At 34.1% G+C, this 18,987-nt stretch overlaps 1 protein-coding gene across 3 annotated transcripts; it reads right to left on the bottom strand.

Annotated features, from left to right (window-relative positions):
• Positions 1-1,906: 1,906 nt before the first annotated feature.
• Positions 1,907-14,646, bottom strand: Mitf (transcription factor Mitf). 3 transcript variants are annotated; one of them, XM_017088721.4, is made up of 9 exons: positions 14,310-14,646; positions 11,436-11,775; positions 11,266-11,385; positions 10,795-11,199; positions 4,078-4,098; positions 3,808-3,967; positions 3,503-3,744; positions 3,287-3,448; positions 1,907-3,231 (listed from the first exon to the last, which is right to left on the bottom strand). In XM_017088721.4, exons 1-9 carry the CDS (start codon positions 14,483-14,485, stop codon positions 2,665-2,667), a joined length of 2,193 nt encoding a protein of 730 aa, XP_016944210.1. In that variant the 5' UTR covers positions 14,486-14,646; the 3' UTR covers positions 1,907-2,664. The 3 variants fall into 3 exon arrangements, 2 of the variants coding, with proteins under 2 accessions (XP_016944210.1, XP_016944208.1); XM_017088719.4 differs by lacking the exon at positions 14,310-14,646 and adding an exon at positions 11,876-12,445; XR_001767965.4 differs by lacking the exons at positions 1,907-3,231; positions 3,287-3,448; positions 14,310-14,646 and adding an exon at positions 11,876-12,468 and having other exon boundaries at positions 3,594-3,744; positions 3,808-3,963.
• Positions 14,647-18,987: the final 4,341 nt, after the last annotated feature.

Raw genomic sequence — 18,987 nt, forward strand, 5'->3', positions numbered from 1 at the left:
TCATACGGATGGATAGACTTTGAACCTTCTGCTGCACAGAGAAAAGAAAATACCAAAACTGATCATCAATCGGGTATATTAATATTTTCGAACATATGAAATTGATATTTTCGAACATGTCAATTTGGTATTTTTCATACCAGATTGATATACGCACATAGCAAAGTTGTGACCAAATTGTGGTATGCTTTCATATCAAACTGATATGCTTTCATATCAAACTGATATACTTTCATATCAGATTGATATGTTTGTAATATCAATTTTAATCAGTTTTGCTTTTACTTTTTTTGCATCTTATAAACAAATAAATATTGAAAACCCATAAGATCGCTGTAAATATTTATTTTTTATATATTTCGGATCAATTCTAAAAATAATTCCAGGACTTAGCAATAAATGACCGATCACGCTGTACTCGGATGCCTCCTGTAGCTTTGCATCAGCGCCAGGAAATCCTTCTTCTGTCCTGGATAGAAACTTCCCAGCGAAGTGGTGGACGCCAACTTGCCCAATTCGGCATTGTGGCCAGCCATTTGACTTTGTGTAGTGCAGTGTGTGTAGTCAGCCACCGAAACGCACGTTACAGTGTCCAAGAAATAAATATATTAGAATTAGACATTTGCAAAAAAAAATAAACAACATACGTAAATGTTTCACTTTTGTACTATTTTACTTTTCGTCAAATGTTAGAGTGTCCGCGGCAATTCAGTCAAAACAAGGAAGAACGCTATAGTCGAGTACCTCGACTATCAGATACCCGTTACTCAAAGGGAAATGGAGATATGCAAGCAGCAAAGCGAGATTAAAATGCGCCACCTACCGGCGGTAGACAGATTTAAGCGTTATGGGCGTTAGAGTGGGCGTGGCAAATTTATTTTTGGATCAATCGATAGGTATTGACGACACCAATACATTTCAGTTAAAATTTTTTATCTAGCATGAAAATTGTGGGCGTCACAGGTTTTCGCGGTTTGTGGGCGTTTAAGTGGGCGTGGCAAACTTTTTTTTAGGTCAATCGATAGGTATTGATGAGAACAATACATTTCAGTTAAAATTGTCTATCTAGCATCAAAACTGTAGGAGTTACAGTTTTGGGTGGTTTGTGGGCGTTAGAGTGGGCGTGGCAGTCTACTGAAACAAACTTGCGCTGCGTAAGAAGATCACGAATCTGTACGCCAAATCTCAATAGCCTAGCTCTCATAGTTTCCGAGATCTCAGCGTTCATCCGGACAGACAGACGGACAGACGGACATGGCTAGATCGACTCGGCTAGTGATCCTGATCAAGAATATATATACTTTATGGGGTCGGAAACGCTTCCTTCTGCCTGTTACATACTTTCCGACGAATCTAGTATACCCTTTTACTCTACGAGTAACGGGTATAAAAATATCTTTAGTACCCTACTATATACCATAAATACACAAAAAATACGAAAGCACAGTCATACTTTTTTCAAAGATTTTTCGATGTTACGTTTGATATGAAAAACATATCAAATGAATACGAATTTATATTGATATGATGCAAAGTCACATCAATTAGAAATGTTTATATGAATCCGTATTATGTTGATATGAATGCGTATCAAATTGTTATGTAAAAGGTGATATGTGAAAATTGAGGAGACAATATCAAACGGGTATTGTTCCGTTTTTTCTCTGTGTGTCAAACAAAAATTCCTCTTAACGAGATAAAAAAAACTACTGACGATCGTACCTTCGACATACAAAAGTTTATGATTTTTACGATTTAAATTGTATGCATAACATCTTCGAGTTGCCGAAACTGGCTATCTTTCTTCTTTGTATTCGAATTACAATGACATGTCACTTTATTTAAATTTCGGTTATACATAACATAATTACAAAAAATGTAGTATAACAAAAACGTGTGCAGAAAATAACATTTTTTTAAATTTTTTAATACTCTATCACTTATTTTTTAAATAATACATTTGACAATTGTAATACAAATATTTATCACAACAATTTAAGAAAATGAGGAAGACGCAAAGTATTTTTAACTGAAACGATTTAGTCGATTTTTAAATCGAAAGACTTGAGTCATGTGTCCGTAACCGGCAGAAAATTGATTAACAATTACAATATTGCATTTTCTAATTTTTGAGAAGAAATTGTGGTAGACGATTTCTGTCAAGCCTAATATTGAGCCTAAGCTCAAGTGCCAAACGAAATATACCGTGGTTCAGTTTAGGCGCACCGAAATCTTAATAATTTAAAAACTGGGTTTTACATATCTGTATATTTTGTTTATGCCTATGTACCATATTGGAATTTAAGTATTTATGCATTTTTTTTCCTCACAGTCAACAAGTTTCCTATTATTTAAACTTAAGTAACAAATATGCTATAATTTTTTCGGTTATACCGATTATAGATTACATTTAAGTTTAGGATACCATCATATTAGCATATTAAATAACAATCTTTATTAATTATGTAAAAAAAGGCGAGCCTAATAATATATTGAGGGTTTCATCTAAAAACATCCTTCGTAAAACCTGAGAGAGGTCTTTAGTATTTTTAAAGTTCAAGACTTAAGACTTTCAGAACTTACGTTTGAGATGATATTACCTCAAAAAAAATTAAACAAAACAATGATGTGTGTTCATAACACACAACCTTAAATTTTGTTAATTTACAAGTCAATATCTAAGGTGTCAGGAGTGAGAAGCATAGGCTCACTCTGATTGTCATCCACCAAAGAAGAAAGTGAGTCATTTATCATAACCGCAGACATATCAACAGAACTGTGTTGATCTTCATCTACTGTGCCCAGAGACCTTCGGGAAGATGACAACAGCGGATCGTCACAATGTTCAAGTCTACCGAACTCAGAGTTTTGAACTGAATCAGATAAACTATGAATCCCGCGTATACTGGAGTGGTGGCAATGATTTCGGTGACCCTCGTGTGTTGCCTGGTGCTGAATATAGCATGAAGTACTGCAATTTATACTGCAACAATCATCTGCTACTAAATTTGACTTTCCTCTAAATAGGCCTACATCAGCCTCCGAGACAATCTTTGGATCAAAGCTAGCACAATTTAATTCCTTTGAAGATGGTGACCCTGAAGCGGATGGCATGTGACTATGCGATGACAACATCGGGTCGCCACCTTGTACTGGATGCTTGCAATCCTCCATGAGTTCATCGATCTGATTCATACCCATATTAACATCGCCACTGTTCATAACTTGTATCTTTAAATGTGTTAAGTAATTAGTGGAAGTAACATTATAATTTTTTATATCTTACTTTTTTTTCAACAGGTAGATCAAAAAGGGATCGACGACTTCGAGAAACGGGAGACAGACTTGAACCTTTAAGATATGCGTTGGCTTGGGTAGGCGCCGATACTGAAGTTAAGTGGTAGTCTGATAAAGATATTCCGTGGGACTTCGCCTGCATTTCCAATTCCTTGAATAAAGTATTTGGTAATTAATTGAAATTATTTTGGGCGCCTTAATTTACCCTTATTCGAGACATAAGTTTTCGATTTTGCAACTCCACTTGACGTTGACGACACTCATTTTGTCTTAAACGAGTCACCTCATGTTTCAAACATTTAATATAGTCAACAGAGGACTTTAAGATTGTCCCTTTGTTTGGACGAATATCACGAACAACTTCGTAAAATGCATCACTACCCTTTGGCAAAAGCGTACCAAGCTCTTTGATTCTGTCATTAATATTGAAACGCCGTCTTCGCTCAACTAAAATTAATGCAACATTAGTATAAACTCATTACTAAGGAAGAAAATATGAATTCGATTTACTCATATTGTGGTTATCCTTCTTTTGTCTGTCTTTTGCCATAGCATTAATTTCAGCATCAGTTAAATTTTGAGGCTCCTGTTTAATTGAAAGCTCAGAATTGAAATTTTTATCGAAGTTAAAGGAGTCATTTTGCAAAATATCATCAAAAAGGTCATCTGGCTAAAACGAAAATAGTATTAAGTTTTAAATAAAAGATAAAAGACAAAAAAATAAAACTCGGAGCGAACACTTTAAATGGTATGACATGTAAATGCCCTTGGTATACTTACATCGCTGTCAAATGATGGTAGCTGTAAATTAAATAAACCAATAAATTATTTAATTTATTAAACAAAAACAAGAAGAAACGCAATAGTCGAGTGCCACGACTAGCAGATACTTGTTATTCTGTTAGATAGAATTTAAATTTAAAAATTTAAAATTTACGCTCAAACATAAATGTAGTCGCTAGACAGACTAAGGCGTTTTGGGCGTTTGTGGGCGTTAGAGTGGGCGTGGCAGTCCGCTGAAACAAACATGCGCTGCGCAGAAGTCTCTAGAATCTTCATCCAACTAATCCCAACTTTGTAGCTCTTTTGATTGATTTGCGTTTGTACGCACATACGAACATGGCTAGATCGACTCGGCGAGTTTTCCTGATCAAGAATATATGGGCCATTCTTTTCCAAACTGTACAATTTTGGGTCACATTTTTGATTTGCCGGAAACTTTTTTTTACGTATACTATTCGGTAAATAAGTAAACATTAGAAAGTGTATTTATTTAGTCGAATGTACAAGCATTTTTCGTCACAAAACATTATATCAACTCTTTTTTGAAGGTTGAAGGTTCGATCGTCACGACTCATGACCTCGTTAGGCCTAGTATTCCACCTAACAAAAAGTCGTCCAAAAACCCAAAATTGTATATGAATTGAAACTAAAAAATCTTCAAATTCATCGTATTTTTCAGTGGAACCAAAGCATATTTTTGTTGAAAAAAAATTTTTTTTTTCATTTTTAGCTACTTTTGAAGGCATTTTTATGATTAATTATTTCGCAAGGAAAACATATGATTTGTGTGCACTTTTTCTACCAAATCTCTTTATTGCAATCTGATGACTAGAAAAAAATCCAAAGAGGCCGAAAAAATGTTCAATTAACTGTTAATAAAACAACATGGAAAAATCGTACGTTCGCGACCCGTACGTTCGCGACCGGTACTTAATTCAATAAAAAAAACAAGTGGAGATATTTCCTTGGGAACAGACTCGAAGTAAAGCTACATGAATTCATTATAAGAGTAAAGTTATTGCTTTAGAATATTCCGTCCCGATTCGCAGATATTTGCATTTTACTAGATTAAGCCAAAGTCGACTTCCATTTTGTGTACGTTCGCGACCGCATGTTTTTTGCCAATATTATGAAAATGGTAGCTCAATAAATCCCATCATTTACACTTAGCTAAGAGCTAACAAAATGCTATCGAATAGCAAAAAAAGTTTTTTTTTTTTTTTTATTTGCACTAAGTGCGTACGAACGTACGTTCGCGACCCCTGGAAATGCCCATATGAAAAAAACGTTGCTGTGACGTATTTTTTTTATATGAAGTTTTTGGTTTTTGGACGACTTTTTGTTAGGTTGAATACTAGCCTTAAGAGGTGGTTTTTGTTTAATATATATATTTTGTTAGTTCTTTGCTTAGTGTAAATGATGGGGTTTATTGCGCTATCATTTTCATAATATTGGCAAAAAACATGCGGTCGCGAACGTACTCAAAGTGGAAGTCGACTTGGACTTAATCTAGTAAAATGCAAAAATCTGCGAATTGGGACGGAATATCCTAAAGCAATAACTTTACTTTTAAAATGGATTCATGGATTTCAATAAATTTTTCCATTCATTTCAGTTTTTAGGGAATTTTCTTCAACAAAGCAAATAAAATGGTTACACTGTATTGTGAATTTTCTTCAACAAAGCAAATAAAATGGTTACACTGTATTGTGAAAATATGGCCATTTATTTATGAAAATACGCAAAAAATACGATGATTATTTAGATTTTTGTGTTTCGGGCCTGGTTGACCATTTGGCGTATATAAATACATTTCCGATAGCAAGACCAAGTCAACTTGGTTACTGTAACCCACAACCTGTTCTTAATTATAGAAGCATTTTCTGTAGGAATTTTAATAAAGTATGTGCAGTTTTAAATATGAAATTTAAGGTACAACGTTTGATTAGTTTTCAGGTTTTTAAATTTTTATTTATTACAACAAATTATAACCCTTTAGTTTTCGATGACTTTTAAATGGACTATATAGTTTGAAATTTAAAACGAAATCGCTTGAACCAGTTTTGAGAAAATAGGCGAAAAGTGGTTTGTATCTTACTTATTGCTACAACGTTAAACCTATTGTATTTAGAGAATTTAAGCAAAGGCAGCGTGATTAGTATATTGAATTACCTTTTTAGCGCCATATAACAAGTATCTGTAGCATTCAGCTCCTAAATAACGGTTGACATTATTTTTTTCGGTTCTTAGTTTTTTCTGTCTTCGCTCAACAGAAAAAAGTTAGCTTTTTTCAGCTGTGCTTCTGTTTTCCAGAAAGCAGTCAAGAGAAAACACTTTGAAATAAAATATAACAGTTTTCTGTCCGAGACTAACAGAACATTCTATATTTTTTGTTTTTTGAGAAAAAAAGAGTTTCAGAAATAAATTTTGACAGTTATTTACAAGCTCTAGTAACCTTATTTGTTTAGAAACTATAAGCCTTTAAAACCTACCTATTTTTTTGGGTATCCTGAGTTATATATATATATTATTCATGTATTTATCTCGAGCATTTTTATACACCCATTAAGTCCCCTACACCCTAAAACCAAAAAGGGACTCATACAAACCCACATACAATGGAACAACCTGTTACGAGCGCCGGTTAGGGCGGAAAGAGGGGGAGGTAAAGAAGACAACAAAAGCCGCGGTATGTTAGGTCGTTCCAATGCAGTTCCAATCAGCGAACAAGTTGACCAATTCGCTGAAAAATTTTATCGGGCACTGAAGCAATAAGCAATGAATTTGAACCCGCAAGCTTTCTCTAGCAGAATCCAGAAGTGGCTTAGTTGTTTAAAACAAGGGCAAATTTGCAGCTAGATGGAATCATTGAGGAAGCAAAAGAAAAGCTCTAGCCGACGGCATTAAGGGAGTTAGCTTCATGGAGAAGAGCAGTCAGAAACTCATTTACGGTCCGTCTAATACGCACTGTCGGTCAACCCGAGAAGAATCCTCGTTTATAATAGTCGCAGTAAAGGAAAATAAATCTCGAGTTAAGGCGAGAATAAAGTTAAAAAAAATTGGTCAATCGAAAGCAACAACCAAAACGATTAAAAAATGAAAGCAAGAAAAATCAACAACACGTGTAATCTAAAGCATGCCAAGGCGTCACCACTACAAACTTCACGCGAATGCCCCGGTACGGTGGACGTTACTCATTCCATCCATATTCTTTTTTTTTGTAGCTGTAAACGAAAAATGCAAAACTAAGCAATTCATTATTAGTAATAATTTACCCGTCCCATTAATTGTATCACGACGTGTGAAATGGAGGATATGTGGCCGAATCGTGTTACGATCAAGCGACATCTAAGTCTCGACATCTTGTTCTCGTTATGTGGGAGAGGGAGTGGTTTTCAAAGTACCCACGCAACTCCCTCGGCCCAAGTCTTTCTCAGGATTTGGTAAAGCCCCTCTAAAACATTTTTTCTTAATAACTTTTAAATGGAGCATAGGGTTTCAAACTTTACTTTTCTTTAACTTTTACCGCACTTTCTCCCAAACAAGTTGAAACGATTAGAGCCTCGGTATGCAATTCTTTTTTTGCGATACCTTTCGATTTGTCTATTAGTCGTTGTGATTGGACAACATTACTGCAGATTTTCATTTCCTCGTGTATACATAAATAGTAGTCGTTTTCGCACACTCTCTGGTGCGCTTCGTCACTACGTGGACTGACGTCCAAAGTGATACCCTCTTACTCTACGAATAACGGGTATAAAAATTAATAAATTTTTTTTAATTTCGCGAATCTAAGTCTACAAAAAATTATATTTTTGACACTTTTCCTCATTCGTTTTCCATTCAAATAAATTTGTTTTTAAAGTAAGTATTTGTTTTAACGATAGAATTTTCTTACGTTTTAAAATGGAAAATGTCTTGAAAAAGAAAAGTGAAAGTAAACAAATCTGCCTTCCCCAAATGGGTTGTTTCTTCACTTATCGGAAACAGAAATTAGTTTTTGTATTTTACTTTAACAATTTCCGTTTATGAAATTAGATAGATCTAGGGTTAATTTTCTTAATTCTTACGCGATTTTTCTGTTTTCAAAGGTAAATACCCTTAACATATGAAAACAAATTTTAAGCATCCACGGCGGTATTTCTTGAAATTATGGTGAAGCGCCCTAAAAACAAGAGCAAGTGCCCTAAATATTAAAACTAATTTTTATAAAAAAAAGTGTTTGGACATGTTTGCTGGTTATTATCTGCGGTACTTTTTCCAGGAATTTTGACTTAGTGTCCTTTTTTACTATAATTTGAGAGGGAGAGAGAGAGAGAGAAAATTCTTCGTGGTCGCAGCAAGAATCGAACTCACGACCGCTGGGTTCGCAGTCGAGAGCACTACCGCTGCACCAAAGACGCATCGCGTTAGGCGACGCGCAAAAAGGTTCCATGTCTCAATTTGTTCTAAGAACAAATTCTCAATTCAATTCTAAGAAATATTCTCACTAATGACAACAAATTATGATTTATATTACCCAATTAGACTTAATCATTAAAAATTAAAAAAAATATTATTTTAATGTAATATTCATTTTTTTTTTGTTGTTTTGACGTGTTCTATTATTTGTTTTGCCTCTGCACACAAAATTGTTCAAGAATTCAATTCTAAAAACTTGCACAAAAAAGAAAAATACATGTTGACTCTTCGTGGGCTCGAACTCACGCCATTTAGACGAGTTTGAACGTTCAGACCGCTAGGCCACCGATTTTCAAATTTCAGGGGCGATTTTCTAGTTTCAAGGGCGATTTTGGATGATTTTTTGTTTCACGAAATAAGGCAATTTGCCCTAAATATGAGAAAATATTAAAAAAATTTGCGCGGAAAAATTCGCCCTAAATAATAAAAATTTTAGAAAAATTAACCCTAAAACATATTTTCTATGGCGATGTTTCCTATATTTAGGGCGATTTTTCTTAATGTTAGGGCGATTTCATGTTTAGGGCGATTTTTCTAGTATTTAGAAAAATAATTTTATGAGTGTACGCAAAGGAACCGAAATCAACGGCGGCAGAACCAAACGCAACATTGGCAGAAGGCATTGATGAGATTTTCATTAAGGCAAGTGCAGTGAAAATTAAATAGGGACTATTGTGGGCCAACAGTGACGCCACAAAAATATTCACAAGTGGGAACTGTTAAGAATTTGTAACACCTTCCTCACATACGGTAAGGTCTATATCCATTTTTAAGTAACAATTTTGGGAGATGGATGAGCCTTTAAATTAGCCTTTTTTTTAGATAAATAATGTACGTTTTGGTGCAACAGTTGTCAGGCCTTGCCAATGAGGACACAAGCAAGAGGTTGGTCATTTCCTTAAAAAAAAGCATTCCAATATTTCAACATAAGATCAATAGCTGAATTCCGAACCCCAGGTACAAAAATCAACTAGACTAGTAAAAAAAAGTCGCTGGAGCGGAATTTGGTTGCTGAAGCGGATACCCCCTCTGCGTAAATAGGTTATTAGCTGGGTATTTGATAGTCGTGACTATCGACTACAGCGTTCTCCCGTTAAAATTTACCATGCCGAATTTACTGGCTATGTTTACTTTAGTCTGGCGCCACCTTAACGCCCAAAAATCGCAAGTTTGTAGAGCTCACATTATTGAAGAATATTTTCAGTGTACGTAGTGTTTTATTTAAGAATGGTTGAAATTGGACCGTTAGTTAAGAATTTAAATTGGTTAGCTAAGTGACGCACGAATTATAGTCGTTTTCTCTTGTTAAGGTTCGGTATTCCATCCGAATTTCGTGCCCGGTATACTACTGTGGGCAAAAAATAAGGTGATTTTGTTCTTTTTTTCGATTTTCCTGGTGTGGTGCACTATGAATTCTTTCGGTCTGGTGTAACATTTAATAAGGAATATTATTTGTCCAGTCAAGTCGTTTAAAAAGACCTAAACTATGGTTTTTGCATCACGATAATGCACCGGCTTACATATCACCATGACCATTTCGCCAAAAATTCGACTCCACGTGTCTGTCTATTCCCAAAACTCAAGAGACCACTCCGGAGATCGCGTTTCAAGTCGATTGAGGAGATAAACAAAATCGAAAAAGGCGTTGATGGCTATACCCGAAAGGGACTGTTTGGCATGTATCGAGGAGGAAAATACGTTGGCATTAGTGTATTTTATCGGGAAGGAATTACATAAAGGGTATGAAATTGGGTTAGAAGAATTAATAAAAATTTTTCATTTCATTATTTTTCACCTTACTTTTTGCCCACAGCGCAAGTTTGTTTCAGTAGAGTGCCACGCCCACTCTAACGCCCACAAACCTCCCAAAACTGTGGCTCCTACAGTTTTGATGCTAAAATAAAAATTTTAACTGAAATGTTATGTTCTCATCAATACCTATCGATTGACCCAAAAAAAAGTTTGCCACGCCCACTTTAACGCCCACAAACCGCGAAAACCTGTGACGCCCACAATTTTCATGCTAGATAAAAAATTTTAACTGAAATGTATTGGTCTCGACAATACCTATCGATTGGTCCAAAAAAAATTTTGCCACGCCCACTCTAATGCCCATAACGCTTAAATCTGTATACCGCCGGTAGGTGGCGCATTTTAATCTCGCTTTGCTGCTTGCATATCTCCATTTAGCTGAGTAACGGGTATCTGATAGTCGAGGTACTCGACTATAGCGTTCTTCCTTGTTTTACTTACCTCCGAGGCACTTGTTGCAACCGAGCTTAGGCTAGGCGAAATGGGTGCTGAAGTAGACTGCAACGAACTGGCTGTGCTGGAAATTCTAATTGAATTAATCATTCCCGAAGAAGTGCGCGTTGTGGAACTTAGGCTTGAATTAGCTTTAACAAATCCTAACTGGTTGGTTTTTTGTGCAATGACTGACTCTCCAGAAACTTGATCAATATTGGTATTTATGTTATCACTTCTTGAAAAACTGGTTCCAAAGGTGGAAATAGGCATTGGGTCGTCGGAATGCATATTTCTTTTAGCACTAACAGCCGTATCACACCCAAAACTGTTTGTACGCTCCAACGGAAGACCTTTATCTAAGGATGCACTTTGAAGATTACCGGTTGAAGCAGAGTTATTTGCCATTTTAATCTACGGTTTAAAAAAATATACCTTAATATAATATTATGTTACAGTCAGGCGAGGCTAAATACTTACTTCGCTGTTATGGCAGCCCCATATAGATGGCTTAAAGGATTCGCTAAGATATTGTCTCACTTGATTTTTTTGCTTTTGAATAACGTGATACCTGGTCGGGTTTTCAAGAACTGTACTGACCTGTAAATTATTTTCGTAAAATTTTTTTTTTAAGAGAATATATTTTTTACCTGCAGCACTTGGGGTGGCACATCTACACCAATACTTTGAAGAGGAACTTTAAGTTTAGCTGCACTTGACGTGTCAATTAAATTATCCATTTGCACTAATTGTGACATTTGCTCTAAACTAGATGACCCGCTGCCACATGCGCTGGTACTACCGCTGTCGATAAATTCCGATTCCATGGATCCCTGTCCACTGCCAAACAAAAGGTGCATTTTTGGATCTGGTGAATCCAGGGTCTGTTGCTGTATCATCATTTGCTGTTGTTGCTGTTGATGTTGCTCCCGTTGTAACTGAAGTTTTAGTTGGGTTCGTGAAGTGGGAGTGGCAGTTTTGAATGTTGGTCTGTTAATTAAATATTAAAAAAGTACCCATTTTTCAAGCATTTAATAAAAACTGAAATATAAGTGTATGACCCCAATTAATGGTCAATACGTGTACCTACCCACCCGAAAGTGGAGGTAAACCCACTATGCGCGGCTCTGTTGCTTCGGCAATACTAATATCGCCCAAATCTACAATACTTGGATCCATTTCAAGAATCATTTCTAAATCTTTGTCGATACCAACTGTTACTCGGATATTTGTAGTTGCCATAGGCACATTTTCACATTCACTTAAACTTAGATCTGTCGAAGGACATGCTTTACCAATATTATCAGTTGCATGTATAGTCGGCGGTTCCTCTCCGACTTCAATAGCCGTGGAACTGCGCAAATTGGACCGATTGACTGTTAATTCTTGTTTTTCGCTTGCCTCGACGTGTGACATCTGTAAAGTCTGAACCCGCCTCAGAAAGTCTTGAAACTCCAGGACATGCTTATCTGTAGTCGGCTGAGCCATTTTCTGCCTTTCCATTTCTACTTCTGTTGGTAAAGTATTTTCGCTTATGGACAATTTTTTCGCCAACTCTTTACATTCAACTTTGCTTGGAATACTTTTTTTGCTCCAGTAAGAAAACATTTTTAACAGTCAACACGATTAAGAGTGCTACAAAGACCTTGATCTTCGATCTAGCAGACAAATGTGAAAAGAGGGCCTGTTGTACGCATGCTTTCGCAAAATAATACCAAAAAATGATGACAAAAATGTAAGGTTTTACATTTGAAATACCTATAGCTCGCTCTCTAAAAGAACGTGTAGGTACTATGTACATATAAATAGTAAATATTTTTAACAGACTTTAGTTATTTCAAGCCTCCGAAGAGTTATAGAAAACTAGGAATTTGTTATGATACTAGTAAACAAGATTGTCCAACATAAGAGTTCAAACGATTCCTCTAAGAATAGAAAACCACCTTACAATTTTGTATTCATTTTATATATCTGAATATCTATGTACATATGTATGGACATACGTACTCTGTATTTATAAGAGTAAACAACCAATATATATAAGTTTTTTTTATGCGAAAGAACTTGTATATACACATATAGTATATGTGTGCAACACATAAATTCAAATAGGGTGCGATAGACTTATAATGTATAATTTAAAAATTAAAATTAAAAATTTATAATTTATAATTTATAATTTATAATTTATAATTTATAATTTATAATTTATAATTTATAATTTATAATTTATAATTTATAATTTATAATTTATAATTTATAATTTATAATTTATAATTTATAATTTATAATTTATAATTTATAATTTATAATTTATAATTTATAATTTATAATTTATAATTTATAATTTATAATTTATAATTTATAATTTATAATTTATAATTTATAATTTATAATTTATAATTTATAATTTATAATTTATAATTTATAATTTATAATTTATAATTTATAATTTATAATTTATAATTTATAATTTATAATTTATAATTTATAATTTATAATTTATAATTTATAATTTATAATTTATAATTTATAATTTATAATTTATAATTTATAATTTATAATTTATAATTTATAATTTATAATTTATAATTTATAATTTATAATTTATAATTTATAATTTATAATTTATAATTTATAATTTATAATTTATAATTTATAATTTATAATTTATAATTTATAATTTATAATTTATAATTTTTTATTGCATTATATTTAATATATATTATTGCATTGTTGTTGTTTTTTTTATTTATCTATGTTTAAGCGATCGATGTACGGCACTTGACTTTTAATTTCTATATCTATGCACATACATACATACACATGTAAGTTCTTATACGGCGGTGCCACAGAATTCGTAGAGCGCCAAATGGGGGCTAGTTCGTTATGTGCATCAATATAGTAGTAGTGATTTTTGTGGCACCCGTTATAATGACCGAGCAAAGTATTTTATAAAATGGTAGTGATTTGTTTACTCTTTTATTTTACTAACTTTTTAATCAATTAATGTGATGTGATTCGTAAGAAATCCGTAAATGATCTTAAGGCAAGTTGGTTGTATACATACATATGTACATATGTAAGTAGATATTTATTACTTAACGAAGCCGACAATCTATATCATTTCATGAAAACACATATGTACATGTATGTATGTATGCCTGAATTTCGTGTTTGGGTTTTAATACATACATATGTACATACCTATATGTGTACATTTGTATGTGTCTATGCGTATGCATGCATACATATGTATGTATGGGCATGTTTGTCTGATAAGATTATAAAATAGCGCTAATCATACTTCAAATATCGAGCTTTATACATATACACACTTGAATATATATATGTACATTAATATAATGGTATATATGTACATAGATATATACCGATCTTGAAGATATAAATTAACATGCGCTTACGCATTGCCAACGTAGATTATACATTGGTTTTTAATATATGCATGCATGTCTGTATGTACATATGTACATACATACTCATTCATATTACAAGCTACTTACATTTCGTCAGATCGTAAACAGCGAGTTGATGATTTTAATTCATAGAACTCCACATTCTCAGAACTGCCTGCTACAGTAATATTTGGTAGGAAATCCATATTTTCGTTATCATTTAACAGACTAATATTCAGATCGAACTCCATATCGAAGCCCAAATCAATTCCAGATTCCGTCATATTTGCGACCAAAGAACTAAACAAATGCTCATTTATTTTTCAAATGAAAATATAAAATTTTCAATAACTAAATTAGAACAATTTTATGTTTTACTAATTCTTAAATCGATATATGCACGCGTCATTGCAGTCGAACAGGCGGATCCACTTATGAATACCTAAAATTTCATAACATGGCTAGAGCTTTCAATAGTGGTGAGAAAATGGCAGTAAGTGATCGCGCGTATACCGTGCTTGTAATAGCGATGAGAAAAATGTCAGTAGGTAATCGCATTAACATATTTTCATCAAGGGATATAAAATATATTTTTTCATTCTTTCATCTTGTACATTACGTGCATACATACTTAAAAAAACTTGCTGATCTCAGTTCTACCCAAAACTATCGGTTGTGGAAGCTACATATATACGTACACGTCCGAGTAGAGAGCCGTTTTTAACCTTAATCTGTGTTCACATATTTTAATACCATTGAGAAATTTTCAAATCACTATTTCTTGAACGGAGCTCAGTATTGAAACGGAATTGGACCCTCTTTTTTGGCACCCCCGATATTGCCCTCTCAGCTTCTCTTATTTTTGGAGATGTTGCTACGATTGGGCTTATCCGTTTTTGGCCGACCGGCAAGCTTTTCACATCACCTGAGTGCCTTCCAAGGGCTCGAAACTCAACAAATGATCTCATCGTGAAAAGAAATATTGATGTTTCTTTTGTAAGGAAATCACCAACCTCCAGCTTATGCCCTTTCTGGCGATTCCTGGAAACTGTCGCACAAAGTCATACATTATTTATAAAAAAAAAAAGATATTTAGAGGCGCATCAATCTCCCAAAATTGACCAAAATTGTTGCATAAAAAATGGATGTAGTAATAGAACCGTAAGCGAGGAAGGTGTTATAAATAACAAGAAGGGTACAAATACCACAAAGTATTGAAAAAATACAATTTAAAATAAATAGTAAAAATCCCACTATTTTTGTCGATTACTTGTACGCAGATGAGCTAAGAAAATACTTGAAAAATATAAATAGAAAACTTAATCAGGCTGCCAAAATTCTTTAAAAAAAATTCTGATGAATGTTCTGTAACCGCTGTTGGTAATCCCGAACATATTTTTTAGAATAGTTTCGTTTCAAGAAGTAAGACCAGTTTGGACGAACTTTGAAAAATTCGGCCACGTTACAAAGAATAATACTTATCTTACTATACTTACTTATTACTTAGTAAAACAACCCTTTTTTAACCGGCTTAAGGGGATAGCCTGCTTTAGAGGCTTCAAAAACGGCAAAAACGTGTAGCTAAACTAACCAAGAATGTGTCCTCAAAATTTCAGAAGCAAATTTCAAGTACTTTTAAAATTACGAATGAAATAGTGAACAATCGTCGAGCAGGTATACGAGCGGCCGGAAAACGTTGACGTGCGATTTCTCGGTTTTTCATTTTTACGATTTTACCTAATTGGCGGGAAAGATACGGAAAAAAGTAAACATCCTATCGGAACGAGACAACATTTATTGTATTCTTGATAAAATTATCTTCTAGTTGAAGTTAAAAAAAATGTTTCTCACTTTTTGTTCAATTTTGTATGTTTAACTAGAAGGTACGCTATTAACAATGTAAAATGGTTTGCTTTTGTTTGTCTCGAATGGAAATTGCGACCTGCGTCTTTCCCGCCGCAGGACATATGCACACTTGAGGCGCCTCGGCGAAATGCTTGTACAAGGCATAATATTGCACATATTTAATTGAATAATTTTTAGAAGACTGTTGATATATATAACTACAAAACCTGAAAGTTTCGTTTCAATCTAACATTTCTTTCCTTCCCATAAAAATCGCCGAAAAAATTAATTTTTGGCTGCTTCTAAAGCAGGTTCGCCCTTAAGTTAAATAATTATGTTACAGTTTATAAATTTAAATTATTCCCAAATTTTAAAACGTTACGATTATAATTTGCTACACCCTATTCACACAGTGGGGGTTTCCGCTTCACCAACCAAATTCCGCTTCAACGACTTTTTCGTCCATAAGAAATACACGTGCTAGAAAGAGACAGGAAAAAGTCGCTACACATCGCTTTAGAGGAAAATGGGACGGCACACGAAAATCGATTCAGTATTTCAGTGAATTTAATCAGTGTTTTTACTACTCTAAGTGAATATTTTTCATAGGTGTTATAAATACTTAAAAGGGTCCAAGCGGTTCAAGCTTGTGAAAATTTTTGTGTCATTACTGTTGCCTAGTCCCAATTTAATCTTCAGTACACTTGCATGAAGGGAAATCTCATCCTTGTTCAGTTTGCTAATTCCAATGAAATATTCATTTGGCAAACAATTCACATGCTAGCGTTCAAATCGTATTTAGATTTGCGTTGGTTTGTATGTTTTTTGGTTCAACTGAATTTCACCTCCTCTCCCTTCGGATACGGCTTGCTTTTGACGAGCAGTTGTTCATTTCAGAGATTTTCTATGTGAATAAGAATCTAGTCGATCTAGCCATGTCAGTCTGCCCGTTCCTATGCGAACAAGTCCCTCAGTTTCAAAGCTATCGCGATGAAACCTTTCGAAAAGTCTTATTTCTATTGGTAGTATATAAGTCAGGACGAGCCGGATTGGACAACTATATCCTATTGACTCCATGCAATGTGATCAAAAAATATTTTTCGAAATATGTAAAAAATATCTTAACTTGTACTCATTCATTCATTCATTTAACAGATCAGAATTTGGAATACAATTTTAAAAAATCGGACGACTTTATCACTTAGCTGCCATAGGAACGATCGGATAAATGGTGAGAAAATAATTATGGCTTCGCTATTTTATATAGCATTTTTTATTTTGTCAGAATACGAATTAAATTTAATAAAAACCGGACTAATCCATCATATAGCTGACAAAATAATACAAAGGCCGTTATATTTTGTTATGGGTAAACATATACGGTAGTAAATTTAAATGGAACATTATCTTAATATATCGGCAATTATTTTTTAGTTTTCTCAAAGTCGGAAAACTCTGTAAACGCAATGCTCCAATGGGAACGACCTGCTAGGGTATAGAAATTCCGACTTGCCAAAGTTAGCTTCCTTTATTGTTTCATATAATTTATTTAGTTCGTTTATTTCGAACGCCCCAGCCTAAAATAGTTCGCCTGGAAGTGAATAACAAATATGGTTCGAAAAAACCGTTCAAATGTATATTCTTTATAGTTTAATAAATAAAGGAGTCTTTTTTTCGTGCGGAAAAACGAGTTGTTTGCTAACTCGATAGAAACTTGATAAGGTGTGTAAAATATTTTTTGAAACGATAGGTATATACGAAGTGTCAATTTAACTTAGCCTCCTTGGACACCTCTTAAAATCCCTGTTGCAATTTTAAGCGGAATCTTTTTCACATAGAGAATCGCTAAAGGGAACAGCGGATCGGCATAAGCAACCCGTATCCGAAGGGAAAGGACGTAAAATTCAGTTGCCCTAAAAAAAATCCAAACCAACGCAATTTAAATACAATTTATCGTTAGCATGTATAATGTTATCAGCGTCAAATGATTTATTTATTGCTATAAGTAAATTAATCAATGATGAGATTTCCATTCAGACAAGCGTAGTGCAAATTGAATACGGACTATTTTGCTCCAACAACATTTTGTATATATAGTTCTTTATAGTTTAATAAATAAAGGAGTCTTTTTTTCGTGCGGATAATCGAGTTGTTTGCTAACTCGATAGAAACTTGATAAGGTGTGGAAAAAATATTTTATGAAACGATAGGTATATACGAAGTGTCAATTTAACTTAGCCTCCATGGACACCTCTTAAAATCTCTGTTGCAATTTTAAGCGGAATCTTTTTCACATAGGGAATCGCTAAAGGGAACAGCGGATCGGCATATGAAACCCGTATCCGAAGGGAAAGGACGTACAATTCAGTTGCCCTAAATTAAATCCAAACCAACGCAATTTAAATACAATTTTATCGTTAGCATGTGGAATGTTCTCAGCGTCAAATGATTTTTTTATTGCTATAAGTAAATTAATCAATGGTGAGATTTCCATTCAGACAAGCGTAGTGCAAGTTGAATACGGACTATTTTGCTCCAACAACATTTTTAACACCATCCTCGCATACAGTTCTTTGACTATATCCATCTGTTGAGCAACAGTTTTGGATATGGATGTGGCTTCAAATGGCTTTTTCCTTAGATAAGGTCTGCCAGGTCTTGCCAAGAAGGACATAAGCTGGAGGTGGGTCATTTCTTTTAATAGAGCATAGCAATATTTGTTGCGGTCCTATTTCTCGCTGCAGCGAGTTTTAGCGACTTTTCCCGTCTCTTTCCTACACGAAAATTTCTTATGGAGGACGAAGTCGCTGAAGCGGAATTAGATAGCTTAAGCGATAACCCCCTTTGTGTGAATAGGGTATTATGTGCTTAAAAATGGCGACAGCCAGTGTGAATAGGTCTTAATAACTTTTTCAACAAAGAACATATGTGGGTATCGATA

The sequence above is a fragment of the Drosophila suzukii genome, chromosome 4, assembly GCF_043229965.1.
Source record: "Drosophila suzukii chromosome 4, CBGP_Dsuzu_IsoJpt1.0, whole genome shotgun sequence".
In the NCBI taxonomy this organism is placed as follows: Eukaryota; Metazoa; Arthropoda; class Insecta; order Diptera; family Drosophilidae; genus Drosophila; species Drosophila suzukii.

Bases quoted from the DNA above. Each gene is read 5' to 3' on its own strand.
- Mitf (XM_017088719.4), bottom strand. From the start codon at position 12,393: ATGTTTTCTTACTGGAGCAAAAAAAGTATTCCAAGCAAAGTTGAATGT. The intron at 11,200-11,265 runs GTAAGTATTTAG...TTTAAACCGTAG, and splicing joins GGGGCTGCCATAACAGCGAA to ATTAAAATGGCAAATAACTC. The intron at 3,745-3,807 runs GTAAATCGAATT...CATTAATTTTAG, and splicing joins GAAGGATAACCACAATATGA to TTGAGCGAAGACGGCGTTTC.